The sequence below is a fragment of the Hydractinia symbiolongicarpus genome, chromosome 1 (genome assembly GCF_029227915.1).
Source record: "Hydractinia symbiolongicarpus strain clone_291-10 chromosome 1, HSymV2.1, whole genome shotgun sequence".
Taxonomy (NCBI): Eukaryota; Metazoa; Cnidaria; class Hydrozoa; order Anthoathecata; family Hydractiniidae; genus Hydractinia; species Hydractinia symbiolongicarpus.
The window spans coordinates 18,654,204-18,671,249 of NC_079875.1; the positions used below are offsets into that span (position 1 = coordinate 18,654,204).

General features: G+C 33.4%; 4 protein-coding genes across 4 annotated transcripts; 1 reads left to right on the forward strand and 3 right to left on the reverse strand.

The window, feature by feature from the left end:
* The first annotated feature begins 1,805 nt into the window (after window positions 1-1,805).
* On the forward strand, window positions 1,806-4,816 carry LOC130645012 (integrator complex subunit 14-like). Its single transcript, XM_057450850.1, has 4 exons — window positions 1,806-2,818; window positions 3,021-3,285; window positions 3,418-3,483; window positions 4,525-4,816. Exons 1-4 carry the CDS (start codon window positions 1,854-1,856, stop codon window positions 4,741-4,743), a joined length of 1,515 nt encoding a protein of 504 aa, XP_057306833.1. The 5' UTR covers window positions 1,806-1,853; the 3' UTR covers window positions 4,744-4,816.
* LOC130658470 (zinc carboxypeptidase-like) lies at window positions 4,814-6,851 on the reverse strand. Its single transcript, XM_057461074.1, has 4 exons — window positions 6,398-6,851; window positions 5,856-6,058; window positions 5,694-5,778; window positions 4,814-5,025 (listed from the first exon to the last, which is right to left on the reverse strand). Exons 1-4 carry the CDS (start codon window positions 6,627-6,629, stop codon window positions 4,814-4,816), a joined length of 732 nt encoding a protein of 243 aa, XP_057317057.1. The 5' UTR covers window positions 6,630-6,851.
* LOC130658636 (carboxypeptidase A2-like) lies at window positions 6,771-10,778 on the reverse strand. The gene is made up of 6 exons (XM_057461075.1): window positions 10,470-10,778; window positions 10,294-10,378; window positions 7,459-7,668; window positions 7,269-7,370; window positions 6,951-7,149; window positions 6,771-6,850 (listed from the first exon to the last, which is right to left on the reverse strand). Exons 1-6 carry the CDS (start codon window positions 10,544-10,546, stop codon window positions 6,771-6,773), a joined length of 753 nt encoding a protein of 250 aa, XP_057317058.1. The 5' UTR covers window positions 10,547-10,778.
* Window positions 10,779-13,634: 2,856 nt separating this feature from the next.
* On the reverse strand, window positions 13,635-16,753 carry LOC130645028 (zinc carboxypeptidase-like). Its single transcript, XM_057450875.1, has 9 exons — window positions 16,433-16,753; window positions 15,973-16,048; window positions 15,516-15,734; window positions 15,117-15,218; window positions 14,812-14,928; window positions 14,505-14,706; window positions 14,199-14,401; window positions 13,982-14,066; window positions 13,635-13,900 (listed from the first exon to the last, which is right to left on the reverse strand). Exons 1-9 carry the CDS (start codon window positions 16,504-16,506, stop codon window positions 13,719-13,721), a joined length of 1,260 nt encoding a protein of 419 aa, XP_057306858.1. The 5' UTR covers window positions 16,507-16,753; the 3' UTR covers window positions 13,635-13,718.
* Window positions 16,754-17,046: the final 293 nt, after the last annotated feature.

Below are 17,046 nucleotides of genomic sequence, written 5' to 3' on the forward strand. Positions count from 1 at the left end.
CTACAAAAACATTGGCGAATAGAATAAAGAGAAAATTATTTTTTTCTTCCTCTATATATTAATTTTTTTTCGATGATTACGGGCCTTGAAAAGAAATGTATTTCAATTACCAACGTTGTGATATCAATTTAAAAGAATATTTTGTGAAAATGGGTGATGATCTGGACAAGCAAAAATACACAAAACTCTTCTGTGTGTGCACCCAATTTAATAACATTTTCTTCCAATAATTGGCACCTTCAGTGTTACCGTTGAATGCTTCTTCTGTTGCTGAAGTAAAACAACTTCTTGGAAATCTGAAGCGTAAAAATCAGTTGGCTTTGATGATATACCAGGGTCGCTACTAAAAGACCTTAAGAATGTAATTGGCGAGCAATTGACACACCTTTTCAATACTTCCCTATCATCATCACATATCTATCAGATTGGAAATGCACCAATAAATCAGGTGCATCAGCGGAAATAACCTTCACTTGTTATCCTCCCTATGGTAAATCATCAACATACTATTAATCTTTGATAGCAACCATCTTAAATCCAATAAGATAAGGCCTCATCAAATGAAGCATTTTCACTCCCAAACCAATAACTCTTCCTTTACTGGTAAATACCAAGGCCATATACTACTTTATTCAATTTCCAAAGCACCCCTGTTGTTTTTACTTTATGACATTTTATTATAGATGCTACCCCTTTCTCATTCATTTGTGAATTATCGGTAGGTTTCACCTCAGTTACTGATTCTTTTGTTACTGCTGCTTCTGTAGTATTATTTTCAAGATCATCTATATTAAAAATCTTTTATTGAAATACAGTTATTTAACTGCGTATAGTTGTTGCTCCTTTCAGTGTCTTGTAAAGGTTTTTGTGAATGTGACACTTGATCTACCTTCTGTAACTGACTATACTTGACAATACTTGTTTATTTTCTTGTCTAATTACAATGCCTGGTTTGTGTCATTTTTCACTATCCTTTCTTTTATAAAACATCCCTCGTGACATTTTGTATCACCAGACATTATGCAACAATGCTCTTCATATTCTTTCAAAAGACTCTTTGCGATGCATATATCATAGCAAGGCTGTGGATTAATCAAGCCTGTATCATTCATGGCTTGTAAATGATCGGTGGGAATGCAGGGGTAGTCTTGATTTTACTATAAGTAAGCTGGTGGGTGAAAATCCATTTTTTTTCTTTGTAATGGATTCTTTGCACTAATAGACCAAAAAGTGCTGGATTAGGTGTACACTTCATATCCTTAATAATTTTACCTAGCATTTCCTTAATCCTACAATTATGCCACCTATATATAGCCCATTTGACCTTGGACTTCAGCTGCAATTGGAGAGAAGTCTATGTTTAATCACTCACATATTTACTGATAGGCTTTATTGACAAATTCTCCTCCATTGTCAGCTAGAGATTTTTTTAGTTTATTAAATCAGGCTAACCAAATTTAAAAGATAATGTTTGTTCTCACATCTTTATCCTTGACAAAGATTGCACTTGGAAGAATTTCCAGATTTATCAGGTTGTTTCATTCACACAGACAATTTAGATGGTATTGTTTTAAAAACATACAGTTTAAAGCTTCCCTCTAATGTTAAAGCTTTTTAGGTTTCTTGATACGTTGTTATTATTGGAGTATATTTTAAAAATTGCAAGAAGTTATAGTCATTTAGTACAGGCAGAGTTGCTTTAAAAAAGCAGCATCTGTTTTCCAAAAATTATTACATTGCAATGTAAAGATATTTTTCAATGCTGAGATTATCTTTGCATTATTTATTAGAAATTTTTATGATAATTAACTATTTACTTTCTGTTTCTAGATTAAGAACAAAACTTCATAAATATGCCAACTGTAATACTTCTAGACGTTTCATTGTCTATGGCAAGACAAGTGAACTGTTCAGACAAGTCAAATCGCTTAATAGATCTTGCAAGTGGAGGCCTGATCAACTTTTTCGATCAACTTTCAGTCGATTGTAAATTGGAATATACAGCATTTGTTGTGTTTTCGTCGTTGTATGAAATTTTAGTAAAGTTCACAAGAGATATAACTGTATTGAAGAATGCATGTTTGTCACTAGATACTTATGATAAAACTGTATTTGAATCCGCCTTTCAATGTGTTGAGACGTTAGTTACAGAAGAGTGGGGTTTGTCCGTACCCATTAATCTTGTGTTGATCACAGATGGTTGTAGTGGCATTGGTGATGGATCATTGAAAGAATCACTGAGAACTATGTCTTCTCGAAATGCTGATTCTCAATTTCCTATACCATTTTCATTTCCTTGTCATTTAAGTATTATTTGTTTATCAAAGGATTGTGAAGCAGAAAAAGACTATTTAAAACAGCTTATCTCACTGAATAACGAGAGAGGGGAGTTAATTCTCCCAGATAGCGTGTCAGAGGTAGGTGTAGCACGATGTTTTAGTAAATTATTAAACATCCACTATAATCGATATGAAGCTGCTCTTCAATGTGGTCATTTTTTATCCACCATCACACTGTCGCCAGCACCGAATTTTCAGAACTCTCTACCAGCTGTTATGAATACTTACCACCATGAACATGATGTTGTTGATGTTACTAAACTAAAGTTGGGCTCTGTTTTAAATATTATTGGATTTATGGACCTACAGGACATCTGTAATCCACCTTACATGTCCAGACATGTGGTGCTACCCGTTGTTTCAGTATCACAAGATTGTAAAAGCATGCAAAAAGATGCAATTAGTTTTCAGCCTTCGTTTTGTGTATTGTTGCATGGTAGTTTGAAGATGAAAAAAATGGGAGCTATTGTAAAACTCGGGTAGGTACTTTTAATTTTAAAAATATAGTGATTGGTTGATCAGAAGGCCTGTTTCTGTGCGTTTTATTTTATTTCGTTCACGTATTTTGATTTCCTTTCTTCTTCTTTTTTTTGCTACTTTTATCATTTTTTGTGACTCGCAGATTTCTTGTAAAACACTGGCGAGATTCTTCTTCACTGTTCTTCCTTGTTTACGTTGTAGTGAAGACTGGTATGGAATGTTATACTCATGGGCTGACAACAAAAAGAAATCGACATTAATGCTTTCCGTCTTTGAACCAAATCAACCGTTTCCATGGCTGGGATTACTGAAGAATCTAGGACCTGCCTACGAGCTAAATACTATCCCGTATCAATTGGATGCTAAGGAGGATACTGAAGAAACACCGTTTCCTGTGCCTCCTCCTGGGAGACGGAGTTATCATCTGCAAAGTAATGCTGTATGGATTAAGTCTTCTGGCCTACAGGTACAGAATTAACATTTAGACGTTGTTAAAATGCAAATGGAAGTTTCATACGATACATACATATTGGCGTTATCTCAAAGTGAACAAAAATTATAAAATAAAGAAAAAATATTTTCTTTACATTTTGTTTAGTCTGACTTACAGAAGCTGCTGAGATATGCGAAGAAGTTGCCAGAAAAGCAATCAGCCTTCTTTAAGGTATATTTTAATTTACTCCGCTTGGTTGTACTATACATACGAAAGGTAATAAACGAGATAAGTCAACCAAGTTAAGGCTTACCCTTATTTCAATTAGCCTGGGAATTTGGACAATGCCTAAGTAGCACTTGGGAAAATCTCAGAGTTCCGTCTTGTTTACAATTTATTCTTGAAATCTTTCAATGTTATAAAAGGTTGATGATGATTTGTTTTTTAAGCAGACCAATATAAACACAGCTATAATTTTTTGCATTTGAAAACTAAAAAACATAGAAAAAATAGTATATAATTTTTTTTTCCGTTTTAATCTCTTGTACGCTTTCAAAGCCTTAAGCGTGCGTACACAGGGCAACCACATCTAAAATATTTTAAATATCTTAAAAGAATGAATACTGCCCCTCGCCCCACCCCCTAACATCTAAATAACCTAAAATTTGGACCCAAAATATTAATTCCTTCTAAAATCTGCTAAATTTGTATATGGTTATATTTATTTATTTTCAATTACTTTCCATTTTAGCGGAAATATTTATCTTGCAAAAGAGCTTATTATTAGTACCTCTATGTTTTCGCAAACTCAAAATATGGAATAGTTTTTATACGTTTTTTAGTATTTTAACAACCTAACATTTTGCCCTGACACTTTCTAAGTTCTGCTAAAATTGAGTATTTGTGAAAGTACAGTGTCACATTTTAACCTTGCTCAACCAATGGTCTTGGCGCGAATTGTCTGAAAAAGGTCTTGAAGGTTCTTGACTTAGTTTTCTCAGATATTCTAACATAAAACAATTTAATAGAAAACTGCTTGTGAAAAAAATAGAGCTAATAAAAACTCTGAACTGTGTTATGAAAAATACTTTGAGGAATTTTTTGTAAGATCATTTCAGACCCTTAAAATTTCGAACTACAATAACTTAGAACGAAATTTATGGACATTTCTTTTGTTCGTGTTTTAAGATTTTTGGCATTTAATGTATTGATAAAAGGAGAAAACATGGCGTCGTCTCGACAATTTTGTTAAAGACCTAATTTTAATTTTAGGAAGTAAATAGAATTAGACGAGCTGGTGTCATTTACGGTTTTCACGAATTGCTCTACGAGCTTGCTACGACTCTTGAAAGCGAAGCTGCTCGAATGTCACCGGAAGCAATCGTGCAGTTGCGTCATGTAGCCGAAGGTTTGAGAAACGCTACACATAGGGAAGTTAATAAGAACATCATTGCTATCAACATGTTTCGTAAGAAATCAACAGACACGTAAAACTACTACTTGTTTTTATTTTGATACATGTATATACAAATAAATAAAAAAAATATCAAGCTTCGTTCCTTCATGGTTTTGTATTTTTCTGTTGTAAAATTGCGTCGATCTCTTTTACACCTGCTAATATACCATCCAGTGTTTCCAAAGCTGTGGGGATGATTTCACTCGGATCAAGAAGAAACCCAGGGGGAGCAGACCGCGGTCTTAATTCTATTACATATGCGAAGCTCACGTTTAATTTGTCGTGCACATAATCGATAGCTCCACCAGTAACTGGCACTAGAAGACGAATGGGAGGGACATAAATATAGTGAAAATTTTATGAAGCAAATAACCTGTAGAAGGCAGACAGTCCAAATCACAGCACTCCAAAGTGAACACCTCTCTGAAGCAGACACCACACAAGTAAACACATTTTGCATATTTGACATATTCTTAGCATGAGGTGGGGTTATGCCAACCTCGACCCCATGGCTTTAGAAAGAGGAAAAAAGCGCTGGGATCGAGGTTGAGGTTAAACAGAATATGGGCATTAATATATAAGTTTAAATTACACAGGAAATTCGCCTGTGACAGTCAAGCGCATAAACGTTGACAACATGTGCTATTTGTGTCATGACTTTTTTTCTCACAAACAGACAGAATACGGGTATTAATAAGGGTACTGGACAGTGCAAAGTTTCATAAAAATTGGCCTGTCATAGAAATTGGCCTGTCATAGAAATTCCGGCGTCGTTATTTTGTGCGTCCTTGTTCGCTTGTTAGCATGAGGTAATGATTTACTCTGTTGGAGAATTTGTAATAAAGCTGCAGCACAACTATTTTGAACAGACAGACAGAGCATCTGTATTCTTGATAAAGAAATATTAAATATAGAGTTTTTAAGTACAGTTAACGTTTCCCTTAAAACTGAAGTGTGCGTATTCACCACCAAACGGTAAACTTACTGTTGAGATCAAATGAAGTAGAAAATACGTAAGGCGTGCCAAATCGTTTTTTCAGCGCTAAGGTAGTCTTTCTCCCGACACGTTGCTATAAAAGACAAAAAATCTAATAAAAAGCAAGCCTCGTCTCCGTAATAATTTTGAAAATAATAACTGCACACTTACTATAACGGCGTCGTCGTGCGGCCGTTTATCAGTATAAGAATTAGGAGAGAACAGTACTTCGAAAAACGAATGTAAACTCCAATACGATTTTAATTGGTGCTGTTTCCATCTTAATTGGTCTGCGTACAATTTAACGCACGGCTCTGACTCAGGGTGAACACCTTTATAAAGTAGATCGCACGGATTGGATGATGAACCCACTCCTAAATAGACAGGGGTTGAAATGAAATAAAAACTATGATAATATACAGCAATCAATTAGCAGACGCTATTCTTCCATATTTCTGTCTTTCTCAAGATTTTTTAGAGTTGTGAAATTGTTCCAGGCCAAGAAAAGGACAAAATAAACTGTGGAAATTGTGGACTTAAAATTCTGGTATAGTATCATTTTTATGGCCAAACAAAAACCAGCATAAAATATTTGTAAAAACAAAGTTTTTTCGTTTTTTAATTTTTTGCTTGTGCCCGCTAATTTAGAAAGAAAAAGTTTAAATATAGTTTTTACGTGTATAAAAATGTTTCTGTTAGCTGTTTATACTAACCTCCCCACATAACATCCCAATTCCTGTTTGCATCAGCACCTCTCGCTGCCATTAATTCTCCATCAATATCGGTACAAAATGTTGACCTATTAAATGCCGTTCTTGTCTTGCGCCACATTCTATCTGTTGTAAATGAATACTCATAACCGTCAGGATTGAAGACTGGTACAAAGTAAAATGTATTCTTTCGAAGCAAATCCGTCATTTCATCATCTGCACCATACCTTGTCATCACCTAAATATTATTACTGGAAGTTACAAAATCTAAAACTAACTACTTTATCATGGAAATAGATGGCTTCCTGCAGTTGTAATCATTTTCACGTGAAAATTTAAATTAAAATTATTTAAATTATTAAATGAATTGGTGTTTTTAGTTGTGTGTTGTTTTGGTGGCTGTATATCTTATATATTTGTCTTTTTGTTTGAAAAAATATTTGTTACAAAACGCAGCTGCGCAAAAATCAATACGCAAAATTTAAAACAAAAAAATAGTGCAAAAAATCCCAAAATTATATTTTAACTTATTTACATAAAAGAGTAAAAGTTATACCTGGAAGGAGAAAAAAACAGAGAATACAAATACTTGAGTGACACAAGCATTTTTTGTTGTTGTTAATCTGTACCTGTTTCATCATGTACAACGCAGCAGCGACAGATATCCACTCTCTTGCATGGATCCCACCATCTATCCAAATGATGGGTTTATCATCAGCGAAACGCCTGTGACAGCCACTCATACACTCCGAAATCTGACAAAATTAAAAACAATTAGTCCAGAAAACTGTCCGTCTCGCCGCTTGTTTTTCCCAAATGTTGCATTTTGTTGTTTGCATTTATCTAATATTTATATATACTGCGTTTCACATACCCTGACTAAAAAGAGTGGTCTGTCTTCGTAAGATCGTCCAACCATTGACACTTTCATTAAATGTGCAAATTGTGTTTGCAATCTGAACAACTCTTGAACGATCTATAAAAAATGATCTTTTTCAGAAACCTCGATCCAAAGAGCAAAATATTTCTCAACATGTTGCAGAAAACGTTTCATGTCAACTTACCGGGTCATATCTGTTAAACTTTTCATAGTTAAAACCAAACGAGATGGTCGCTTCGTTGTGTTGGATTTCTGTATCTATTGCTCGCTTTACGTCAGCGATAACAACTTTATAGTTTATATTTTCAAGCTGACAAAAAGATTTTAATAACTGTGCTCCCTGAGCTGTCATTTGGATCTGACAATTGGATCCATTTCTGCTCCAAACTTCAACCTGACGAAAATACAGTTAAGATTTTACGATTTGAATCCCAGCATGCTTGGACATGTTAGTGCTGCTTTCAAAAGGTATAAGTTAACCGTGCGGAAATTTGCTTTGGAACACGTTTTTCCTGTTAATTTTAACAATATCTATTTTGCAGTTCAAAAATGGTCTATTGTTGTTAAGATATTAAAGCTTAAATTGGCATGAACACCTTCATATAAGGCTTGATTTGTTTGGTTTGATAATTTGATGTCCCAAAATACACCATCTGACAATCGCCTTTTTCAGTCTGCAGGATAAATTGACATCTATTTATAGATGTGACACTATCACCTCATTACGGAAAGGGACAGGATGGTCAAAAAAAAAATATTACATTTTTATTAATAGAAAAATGTTAATTACATTCTCAAGTCTTGTCGCTCTTTTTGATGTTGGACGTGTTTTGACATTTATAGTCTTAAATGAGGTCTACAACTAATTTTGTCCAAATGTTTTTGTCGAAAACATATAAATGAATTATTGTTTTAAATTTACTTTTAACTGTACCACGTTTACCAATGTGCATCCGCTGGGAATCTAATTTTACAATTAATAGTAGAAAATAATAAGCGTTTGTTCTATTGTATTAATGTACCCTAAAAACTTCTTTGTCATCCGCCTTCTTTTGAAAGATCGATAGCCGATTATATCGCTTTTTTGTAAGAAGGCTTTTTAGTTTAACCAGTAGTAATGGTCAGGTCTACAGTTGACTCCCTCTAATTCGAATCGCTATGATTCGAATCTCTATAATTTGAATCTCTATAATTCGAACGAGTGCTCAGTCACCGTTAATTTTTCTTAAGAAACTCTTATAAAAAAAACTTCCTACAATTCGAATTTCTCTAATTTGAAACTTTCTATAATTCGAACAGTTTTTCAGTCCCTTCAGCACTACACACACAAATTCGAATGTTTTTATGAAATTCAAAAATTGTCTTTCGAACGTTATTTTTAAAATATTCAACAGTTATTTAATAGAGTTTCTTTTTTGTGTAAACTATGAAAATAAAGATTGAATGAAACTTGAATTATGTTTTCTTTTTTTTAAAATTAACGTATTTCTAAAAGTTCGAATTACAGAGACTTTCTCTAATTCGAATCTCTCTCTATAATTCGAACAAAAAATTTTCCGTGTGGGAATTCGAATTAGGGAGAGTCAATTGTAGTTAAAAAAAGACACATCTTTTGCTTTGTATTATTTTGTTCGTTACGTTCTTGTTTAACATGTTTCAAATTTGCAAACTTAAAAAACTTTTACTTTCAAATTAGTATTTTTACATGACTATTATTTGCATCTTTTTTTCTTTTTTTTTTTTCTTTTTCGGTTTACCTAATCGGACAAAAAAATTTTGTCACTTTTTACAGACTAAATTTTTCGAAATTGCAAAACTTGCCGACTACGTCTTGAAAGAATTAAAAGAAAAACAAGTCCAGGTAATAGAAAAGAACAGTGTAAATTAAAAAAAGTCAAGCCTTGACAAGTCCTAAAGAAAAAGGAAAAATCAGTGAAAAATCTTAGTTGGAAAAAAAAAAAAAAATCAGTAAAAATTGTTTTTGACTGGTAGGCTTTTGAGTTGATGAAAAAAACTGCTCCATTTTATATTTTTTATTCTGAACCTGAAAACGAGGTTAGGATACCTCACAATGATCAAAATAACTAATTTCTATCCTATGAAAACAGGTTTGGGCTGCCATACATCCGGACATCAGATCTGAGCCTGTCGTACTTATTCCAGTCAGTGATATTTCATCATGCATCTTAATCAAGAAATATAGTTTCTGAAAATGACGGAAACGTTCCCTACATATATTAGATATCGATGATGCCTAGCTTTATTCTTCGAAATTTTGTCAGAGAAACATAAAGTTTATTGCACATAAAGTCGAAGTCGAAGATGCAATAATGATTTTAAAGTCTTTTAAGAGGTATTAATTACCTTCTTAAAGCCAGCAATGTAGCATTTTTTTAACAAAACATCTCTTTGTGTTGTCTGTGTTCCCTAGTCAAAACAAACTTTCGATTTACTGGTATTTAATATATGTTATTTCACTTTTTACAGACTAAATTTTTCGAAATTGCAAAAAGAATATTCCAAGATTTTTTATTCTTTTTTTAGAAAAAAAAATAAAAAAGTAGCAAATTCATCTTAAAAAAATGATATAGGTTGTTTAGACGTCTATGTGGTTGTAAAGTGTATATAATTTCTTGCACCCTGACCTTTTGAGTGCTCTATTTATTACACACCACTCTTTGGAAGTTGATTGAGCTTTTTGAACCGCTTCGTAGCCCCTTTAATTACAAAACGGCTCGTGATGGACACTTGAGTTCTTAATAACGAAACAGCGCCCGATGAACAATGTTAATATTGATCAAAATTGTTGCGGTTATCCAGCACGTTACGTTGTCTTGGAAAAGAGAAATTTTCTTGTTTGCCAACGTTGTATTGTTGTTTACTTTTAACAAGAAACCAAGATTTTAAAACCACAAAAATTCACTTATCGTAAAAAAAGAACAAGTCCGTTGTTATATTATTCTAGAAAGCGTAAACTTTAAATATAATATGACGTAGAAGTTTTTCAGTATTGTCTTACCGTCGACGCTTTGTGAGTATCCATAAATTTCAAAAGTTTCATGCTCTTTTTCTGTGTGGAAGGCTTCAACTCCAGCAGCTGGTTTCTAAGGTTGAATAAAATAGACATATGCAAATCCTTTTTGTATATACATTTGAAATTAATTTTGATACATTAAACCAGCGTAGAAAAGTTACCCTCGGTATTTCTCATTGCTACCATAGACGACTGAAAAGAACAGCGCGTTAAGTACCACGTAAACAAGTGTATTCATTGTGTCGCAGCAACTTTAAATTCGTACTGATTAAAACACGAAGCGAACACTACTTCAACTGTATCTCATTATATAAGCAAGCTCAGTAATTATTTAGCAACAATTATAATGACGAAAGACCATTTAATTATGTATACATTGTGTGTAATTTCCCCATTCATATATTCTGTTGTGTGAAGACGGAGCTAGTGCATCCTGCACCAACTGCATGATGATTTCCCATCGCTCATTTCCATCTCTTTCCACTAAGCTTACAAAATACCACACAATGTATAAAAGATTATGAGAAGATTAATTTCTTTGAAAAAAAGATTTTATCAGGACAATTAAGAGAAGATGGAAACACAATATTACAAAAAAGTTTCATATTTTTCAAGCAGTTTTTTTTAAGCATATTTGTTTCAACTTCGTTTTTATTTCTTTTTCTTCTTCTATTCATCAGACAACGGGTAAAGCTATTCTACTAAGAAAAGATTCCTGGTAACGAGATGTTAACTGTGGAACGTTATGATATTGATTGAATATATTTTTAAGTGTTGTAAAAGTGGAAGTGATTAAAATATCATCATTAAAATATATATTTGTTACTAAATATCATAGTAAAAAGGAAGTTAGGAGGATATCTGCCTCTATATTTTTGTAGCTTTTTCTTTTCCTTTCGGCGGTGAGTAATGATGAGTAGATAGCCTCCTACGCTTCTTTAACTCGTTCCCATTTGAGTCTTAACGAGTTTTTTCGACAAGAACATGGAAATGGGCCAAAATATGTTTAAATTACAACTTCTCTTCACGTCTTCAGTTTCTTTCGTTGTGTGAGCAATGGAGATGGAAAAGTAATATTAAATCCCTTGTCATACAATGTGGATGACAATTTCCATAGGTTAAATCTTACAGATTTGGAAAAAGAATATAGTGATAAAAGGCGCATCCATTCATTTTTTTGGCAATATTTTGTTTCGTGCTTATTTGTGTAATTACAAAACCACTTTGTTACTATCTAATGTGCATCAAGTTTCCTGCATCATGCATGTTGTTTTCCCCTAGTCTCGATCAATCATACACTCGTCTTTGTTATCACAGCGCTTTACAGAGAGAGTTGCTTGGTCGTTGAGTTTTTCACAAAGAACACTACTACAACAAACAAATCACAATCACGAGGCTTTATTTTTTCTTTGTGTGGGCAAACCCTCTTTATTTGGAGCATGCAAGATAGCGAATTTACAGCTACTGGCTGGAGTATTGATGTTAGACCCTTTTGGTCATGTTTGGAGAATCAATCATACTAGAGAAGCAACAAACATAACTTCTTTTTTAACACTTTAAGATTCGTGTCTACGACATCAGTCGGACAACTAAACAAATCATTTGGTAACAATTATCTGAAGTATATAGGTACCGTACTCACTCAAATGACCGTCCATTGTATTTTCAAAAATATACTTATTCAATAAAGGAGTGGCCAGAAGGATTAAATAAAGTCAAAATAATACATTTTTAGACATTTACGAAACAATGAGTTATAATCGCGAGGGTAAGCAACTTCGTTCCAATGGTCTGTTGTTGTTGTTTTATCAGGAAGACTCCCCGATTTAAAACATAAAATAAAATGCAGGACGCTTAAAAAATCTTGTATTTATTGAATAATAAATAGTGTTCTAATTGTATAAAATTCTGTCAACGTATCCTAATATTTACAATTTTATTTTTTTTGTACATATTCTGGAAAGAAAGATATTCATTGCAATGTTTCTCATACGCAACGTGGAGTTTTCAGGTATCACATTTTATCTATGACGGAAAGTGATGACGTCATAGCTAAAAATCTCTTTGGAAATTTTATTAAAATAAAACAAAAGCAATCACATGTCAATTTCTAACGTTGGTAAATATTTTGTTTATATTTGTCTTCTTAAAAAAATGTTAAATTTCAATTTCGAAAGAACGACTTTCTAGAATTCCCCCTCCTTAAAGTCCTCAAATTAAATACGTACATATTCAAAGAAATACACCATGCGTCTATAGTTGAATTTTTTGGATGTTAATGTCATTTTAGGACTGGTGTAAAACAACCATGGAAACGAGAAAGGTATGCTATTTTAACGTAATTTATGTTGATCGGTATTCTTACAAAAAATACAGAGTATAATTAAACTTATTTCCTAAAAGCGGTCCCGGCTGTGCTTAGCCTTCCAGTCAGAGTGACTAAACACAAAAGTTAAGAGTGGTAGATAAAAAATGTTTGACCCTTGTGTGCGTGATATCAACCAGCTATACCGCATCCATAGTTGAGAGAGGGAATTGTAATGCGGCTTCTTTACATAAACACAAACGAAATTGAAATGAGATGAAAAGTGAAAAAAATCACAACGCTATCAGATTATGTGTAAGATTCGAAAACTTACAAATGTGATTTCTTTCTGGAGCGCAACACACCTGAAGTTGTTTACTAGGGATAAAATTGAAGAATTCTTCCCAAAGAGATTATTTTTGACGACCCGCTATTTTTCCTAAGATTTGTTGTCTGGCATAAAGTATTGCAGAGTAGTTATGCAAAATTGGGGGTGTTGAAATCAGAGTGATAAAATTTCGTCATGTTTGCAGAGATATTTAAGTTGTGACAACTGCGCATGCGCCATAATGTTGCACACATGCGCAATACCCTCGTTTTAAGTAAAATAATTTGATGACGAAATAAACTTTATTTCTGTCATTTCTCTGGTGTTAAATTGGTCCTGACATTTAAGTAAGCACATTTTAGACTTTTCCACAGACCGAAAGATTATATTTTGCCTCGGACTCCGAATATAGTGTTTTAAAAAAGACGAGTTTTTTTACGCTGGTTTTTTTCGACTATATTTTATGTTGGTGTAAAACATTCTTCAGAAGACAACACAAATAAATGTGTCTCTATCTCGAGCAGAGGTTCCCCTTTCCTCTTCTGCAATCAAAATCTTTAGCATTGTACGTTTGCAGTATCAAAAAAGATTAAAAAAATTCATCGATTTCATCCCAACTTGGCATAAGTTTTGATATTTCAAAACATGAAAAATTTAGATTCTTCAAATTATAAAGCATTATAGATACAATAATTTATATAATATATTCTACGGTGTCGTTTCAAAGAAGATAAATACATTAATATTTACAACAGGTGTTCATACACAATCAGAAGATCAACTTTCGATGGCTTGAACACTCGCTACAATTGCATCGTATGTCTCTTCCCCGGTTGGCTTTATTTGATTTGGCGGAAGCATGAAACGAAATTTAAGACCACCTCTTAATTCCACGATGTAGGAGTGTGTCACGTTCAATTTGTCGTGAACGTAATCGGCTGAAACTCCAAATGTTGGACCTAAATGTTAACCGAAAGTAGAAAAAAAACAGTTTTTCGTGTTTCTCTGATCCTCCTTAAATATTTAAAACTTCTACGTACCAAAGAGAAAAGATGCTGACACTGCATTATATTCCGTGTTATGTCTTCTTTTGATAGCATTGACAAAAATGTTACCTACGCGATACTAAAACAAAACACGGTAACAATTAGTTTTTACTTTTACTTAATAATCCTTCTTTGAACCACATAAGCTTTCTAAAAATACTAAATGTTATTTGGAATGACAGAATATTATTATTTCTTCTAAAAAACTTACTATTTCAGCGATATCGGAGGGCGGTTTGCGTGTATAAGAATTTGGAATGAAAAGAAGTTCATAAAACGAGTGTAACGTGAAGTATGCTTGTAGTGCTTTCTGCTTGCGACGTAATATTGTTGCGTACGTGTGAACACATGGTTCGGATTCAGCTTCCATACCTCTGTAGAAGAGAGAGCATGGATCGGATTTCTTCTTTGAACCTAAAACAGAAAACAAAAGTTTAAGAGATATTCCTCTAAATTTTTCTAACTACTTTATTTCAAGCATCCAACTACAGTAAAGCTTTGATAAGTTAATTTTTACCTCCCCACATAATATTCCAATTTCTGTTAGGATCAGCGCCGTAACATTCTGAGTGCGCGAAACTTGTTTTCGTTTTTCGCCACAAGCGGTCGGTGGTAAATGTGTGTGCATAACCATCAGGATTAAATACAGGGACAAAGTAGAAAGTTTTTTGACGTAACAGAGTTCGAATTGTCTCATTTCTCTGGTAGTTGTCCACGAGCTACAATTAATATTAACAATGATTGTTCAAGCTAAGCAATGGATTTGCATTGAAAATTGTCATGATAAATCAATAAATTAACAAATATATGAAATTATGACGTACCTTCTTCAAAATGTTCATTCCAGTGGCGACAGTAATCCATTCTCTACCATGCATGCCACTGTCAATCCATACTATTGGTTTGTCATCTTTTTGACAGCTAATCACATCTTCAGATACCTGTAAATACATTTTTTTAAAAGTAATGCATGCCGAGAAAAGCTGGAACATCTGTTGATGTCCAAAGCGAAACCTATGTTTTTCTTCTCGTTCTAAATTTTCGATGCAAAAAAATGCTTTTATTTTTTTAACCTTCTAAAAAGCCGTATGTGATACTCAATCAAATTGTAATTCGTTCGTGGTATTACCTTGACGATAAGCAGTGGCTTTCCTTCCCATGAATAACCAACCGTGCACACTCGCATTAAAGTCGGATGCAAAAATGTTAATCGATGCAATTCAGCTTGTATCTAGAAAATAAATCTCTTTAAAGGTAAAAAAAAAAAATTTAAGTTCTTGTGTTTTTTTTGTTTGGTTGTGATTTGGAGGAGGTTGTAAACATCTGGATGGAAATGGATGTTCATGAGAAATATGACACTTGTGTTAGAGTTTTGAGGGGAATTTTCTTAGATTGAAAAATAGACAAAGTATCGAATTTGTTTAACTCTTTTTAAATTTAGACCAGCAACTTGTATGGTTTGTTTCGATAAAATGACATGACAGCGTTAATAATAAAACATGAATAGCTACAAAAAGTGCGTGCTTACGTCATGATATCGATTATATCGTTCATAGTTAAACGTGTTGTAATGCATGTTGTTATTGAGGTAATTCTCATTATCGATCTCGCGTTTCACATCCTCCACCAGGACTGCGATACTGATGTGCTGACGCTGGCAATATTTTCTTAGCCCCCCGTACTTTTTTCGTGAGACCACCACTTCTATCGATAAGCTGGGCGTTCTTGCTTCAACGTACATATCAAGCTGAAAATACAATGGTGTAATGTAAAACTTTATGTGGAAAATTTTTGGTAGGCTTGTAATACTGTTTGGTAAAAACCGCTAATTGCCATAAAGAAAGCATGTTCGAAGGAGGAAAATTAACTTTGAAACGACCTCGGAAATGAATTTTATTCCACCTTAATTTGTAACAAGAAATTGCGTGCTGTTTAATTCATTTCCGGCGGATCAATAAAATATTTGATGATAAAACCAAACCCACCATATTAACAGATAGATATTGCTCCAGAGATTCATAGCAGTGCTTGTTAGGTGCAACCAAATTGACCAATTTCGTACTAAATATCAAACCACTTAAAATAACATCAAATTACATTAATAGGTTGGAAAAGCGGGAAACCGCTACTAATATCGTCCTCCACATGTATTTTTAGGTTTTGAGTCTGGTTGTTATAAGTATTGATATCGCCATTAAATTAGTAGTTGCCTGTTGACAGTTGACGATGAGACACTTAAATAAGATTACAGGCTTAGTTGTGATAGTAACCAGCATGGTACTATGTGTATCTTTCTATGAGATGCTTTTCATTTGTGTTTGAACTCAAAAAGATTCTAGAGACGCATGATAACTTTAAAACAAAATTTAATTTTATACACATGTAGCTAATTAGTATTAATTAAAGGTAACTTAACGACAAACTTGACAAGAGATAAGGTCTTACCCTGCATACTCCCGATTGAAATGGGATGAAACAATACGAAGAATACACAACACTAACACCACAAAATGGTACATGTTGTCGCTTCACTGACCACTTCTAAAATAACGACAACTCCACGGACACAACTTTATACTTTATTTAATTTCAACGTGTCATTAAATCAACCATCGTGCGAGAGTTGCGCAACAAAAATAGATGGTAAATGGCGCCGCATCCCGTAGATATGAACGATCATCACATCTGCTTGCCAACAAACACCTAATTGCTTTACATTTGAACATTTTAAGAATTTAAAAATACCTAATCAAAATTTTAACGAACTTTCAATACGTAAAGAATGTATTATATCGCTTTATGAGGAAATATATTGGAGAAATAAAACACATATGAAGGCCGATGACGGGATGCTTTTTTGTTTTCTTTTTATGAATAGGTTTAAATGAGATCGTTCAATATAGAATGGAGAGTGTTTAATATCGTTCATGAACGTTAATTACGTTGTGAAGATGGATTAACTGTTTGACTCATTTCTAAATCGATTTTCGAAAACACAAATAATACTTTGCGCCAACGTAAAGACATTGAAGACACTGATGTGCTTTTTAGCGGCAAAT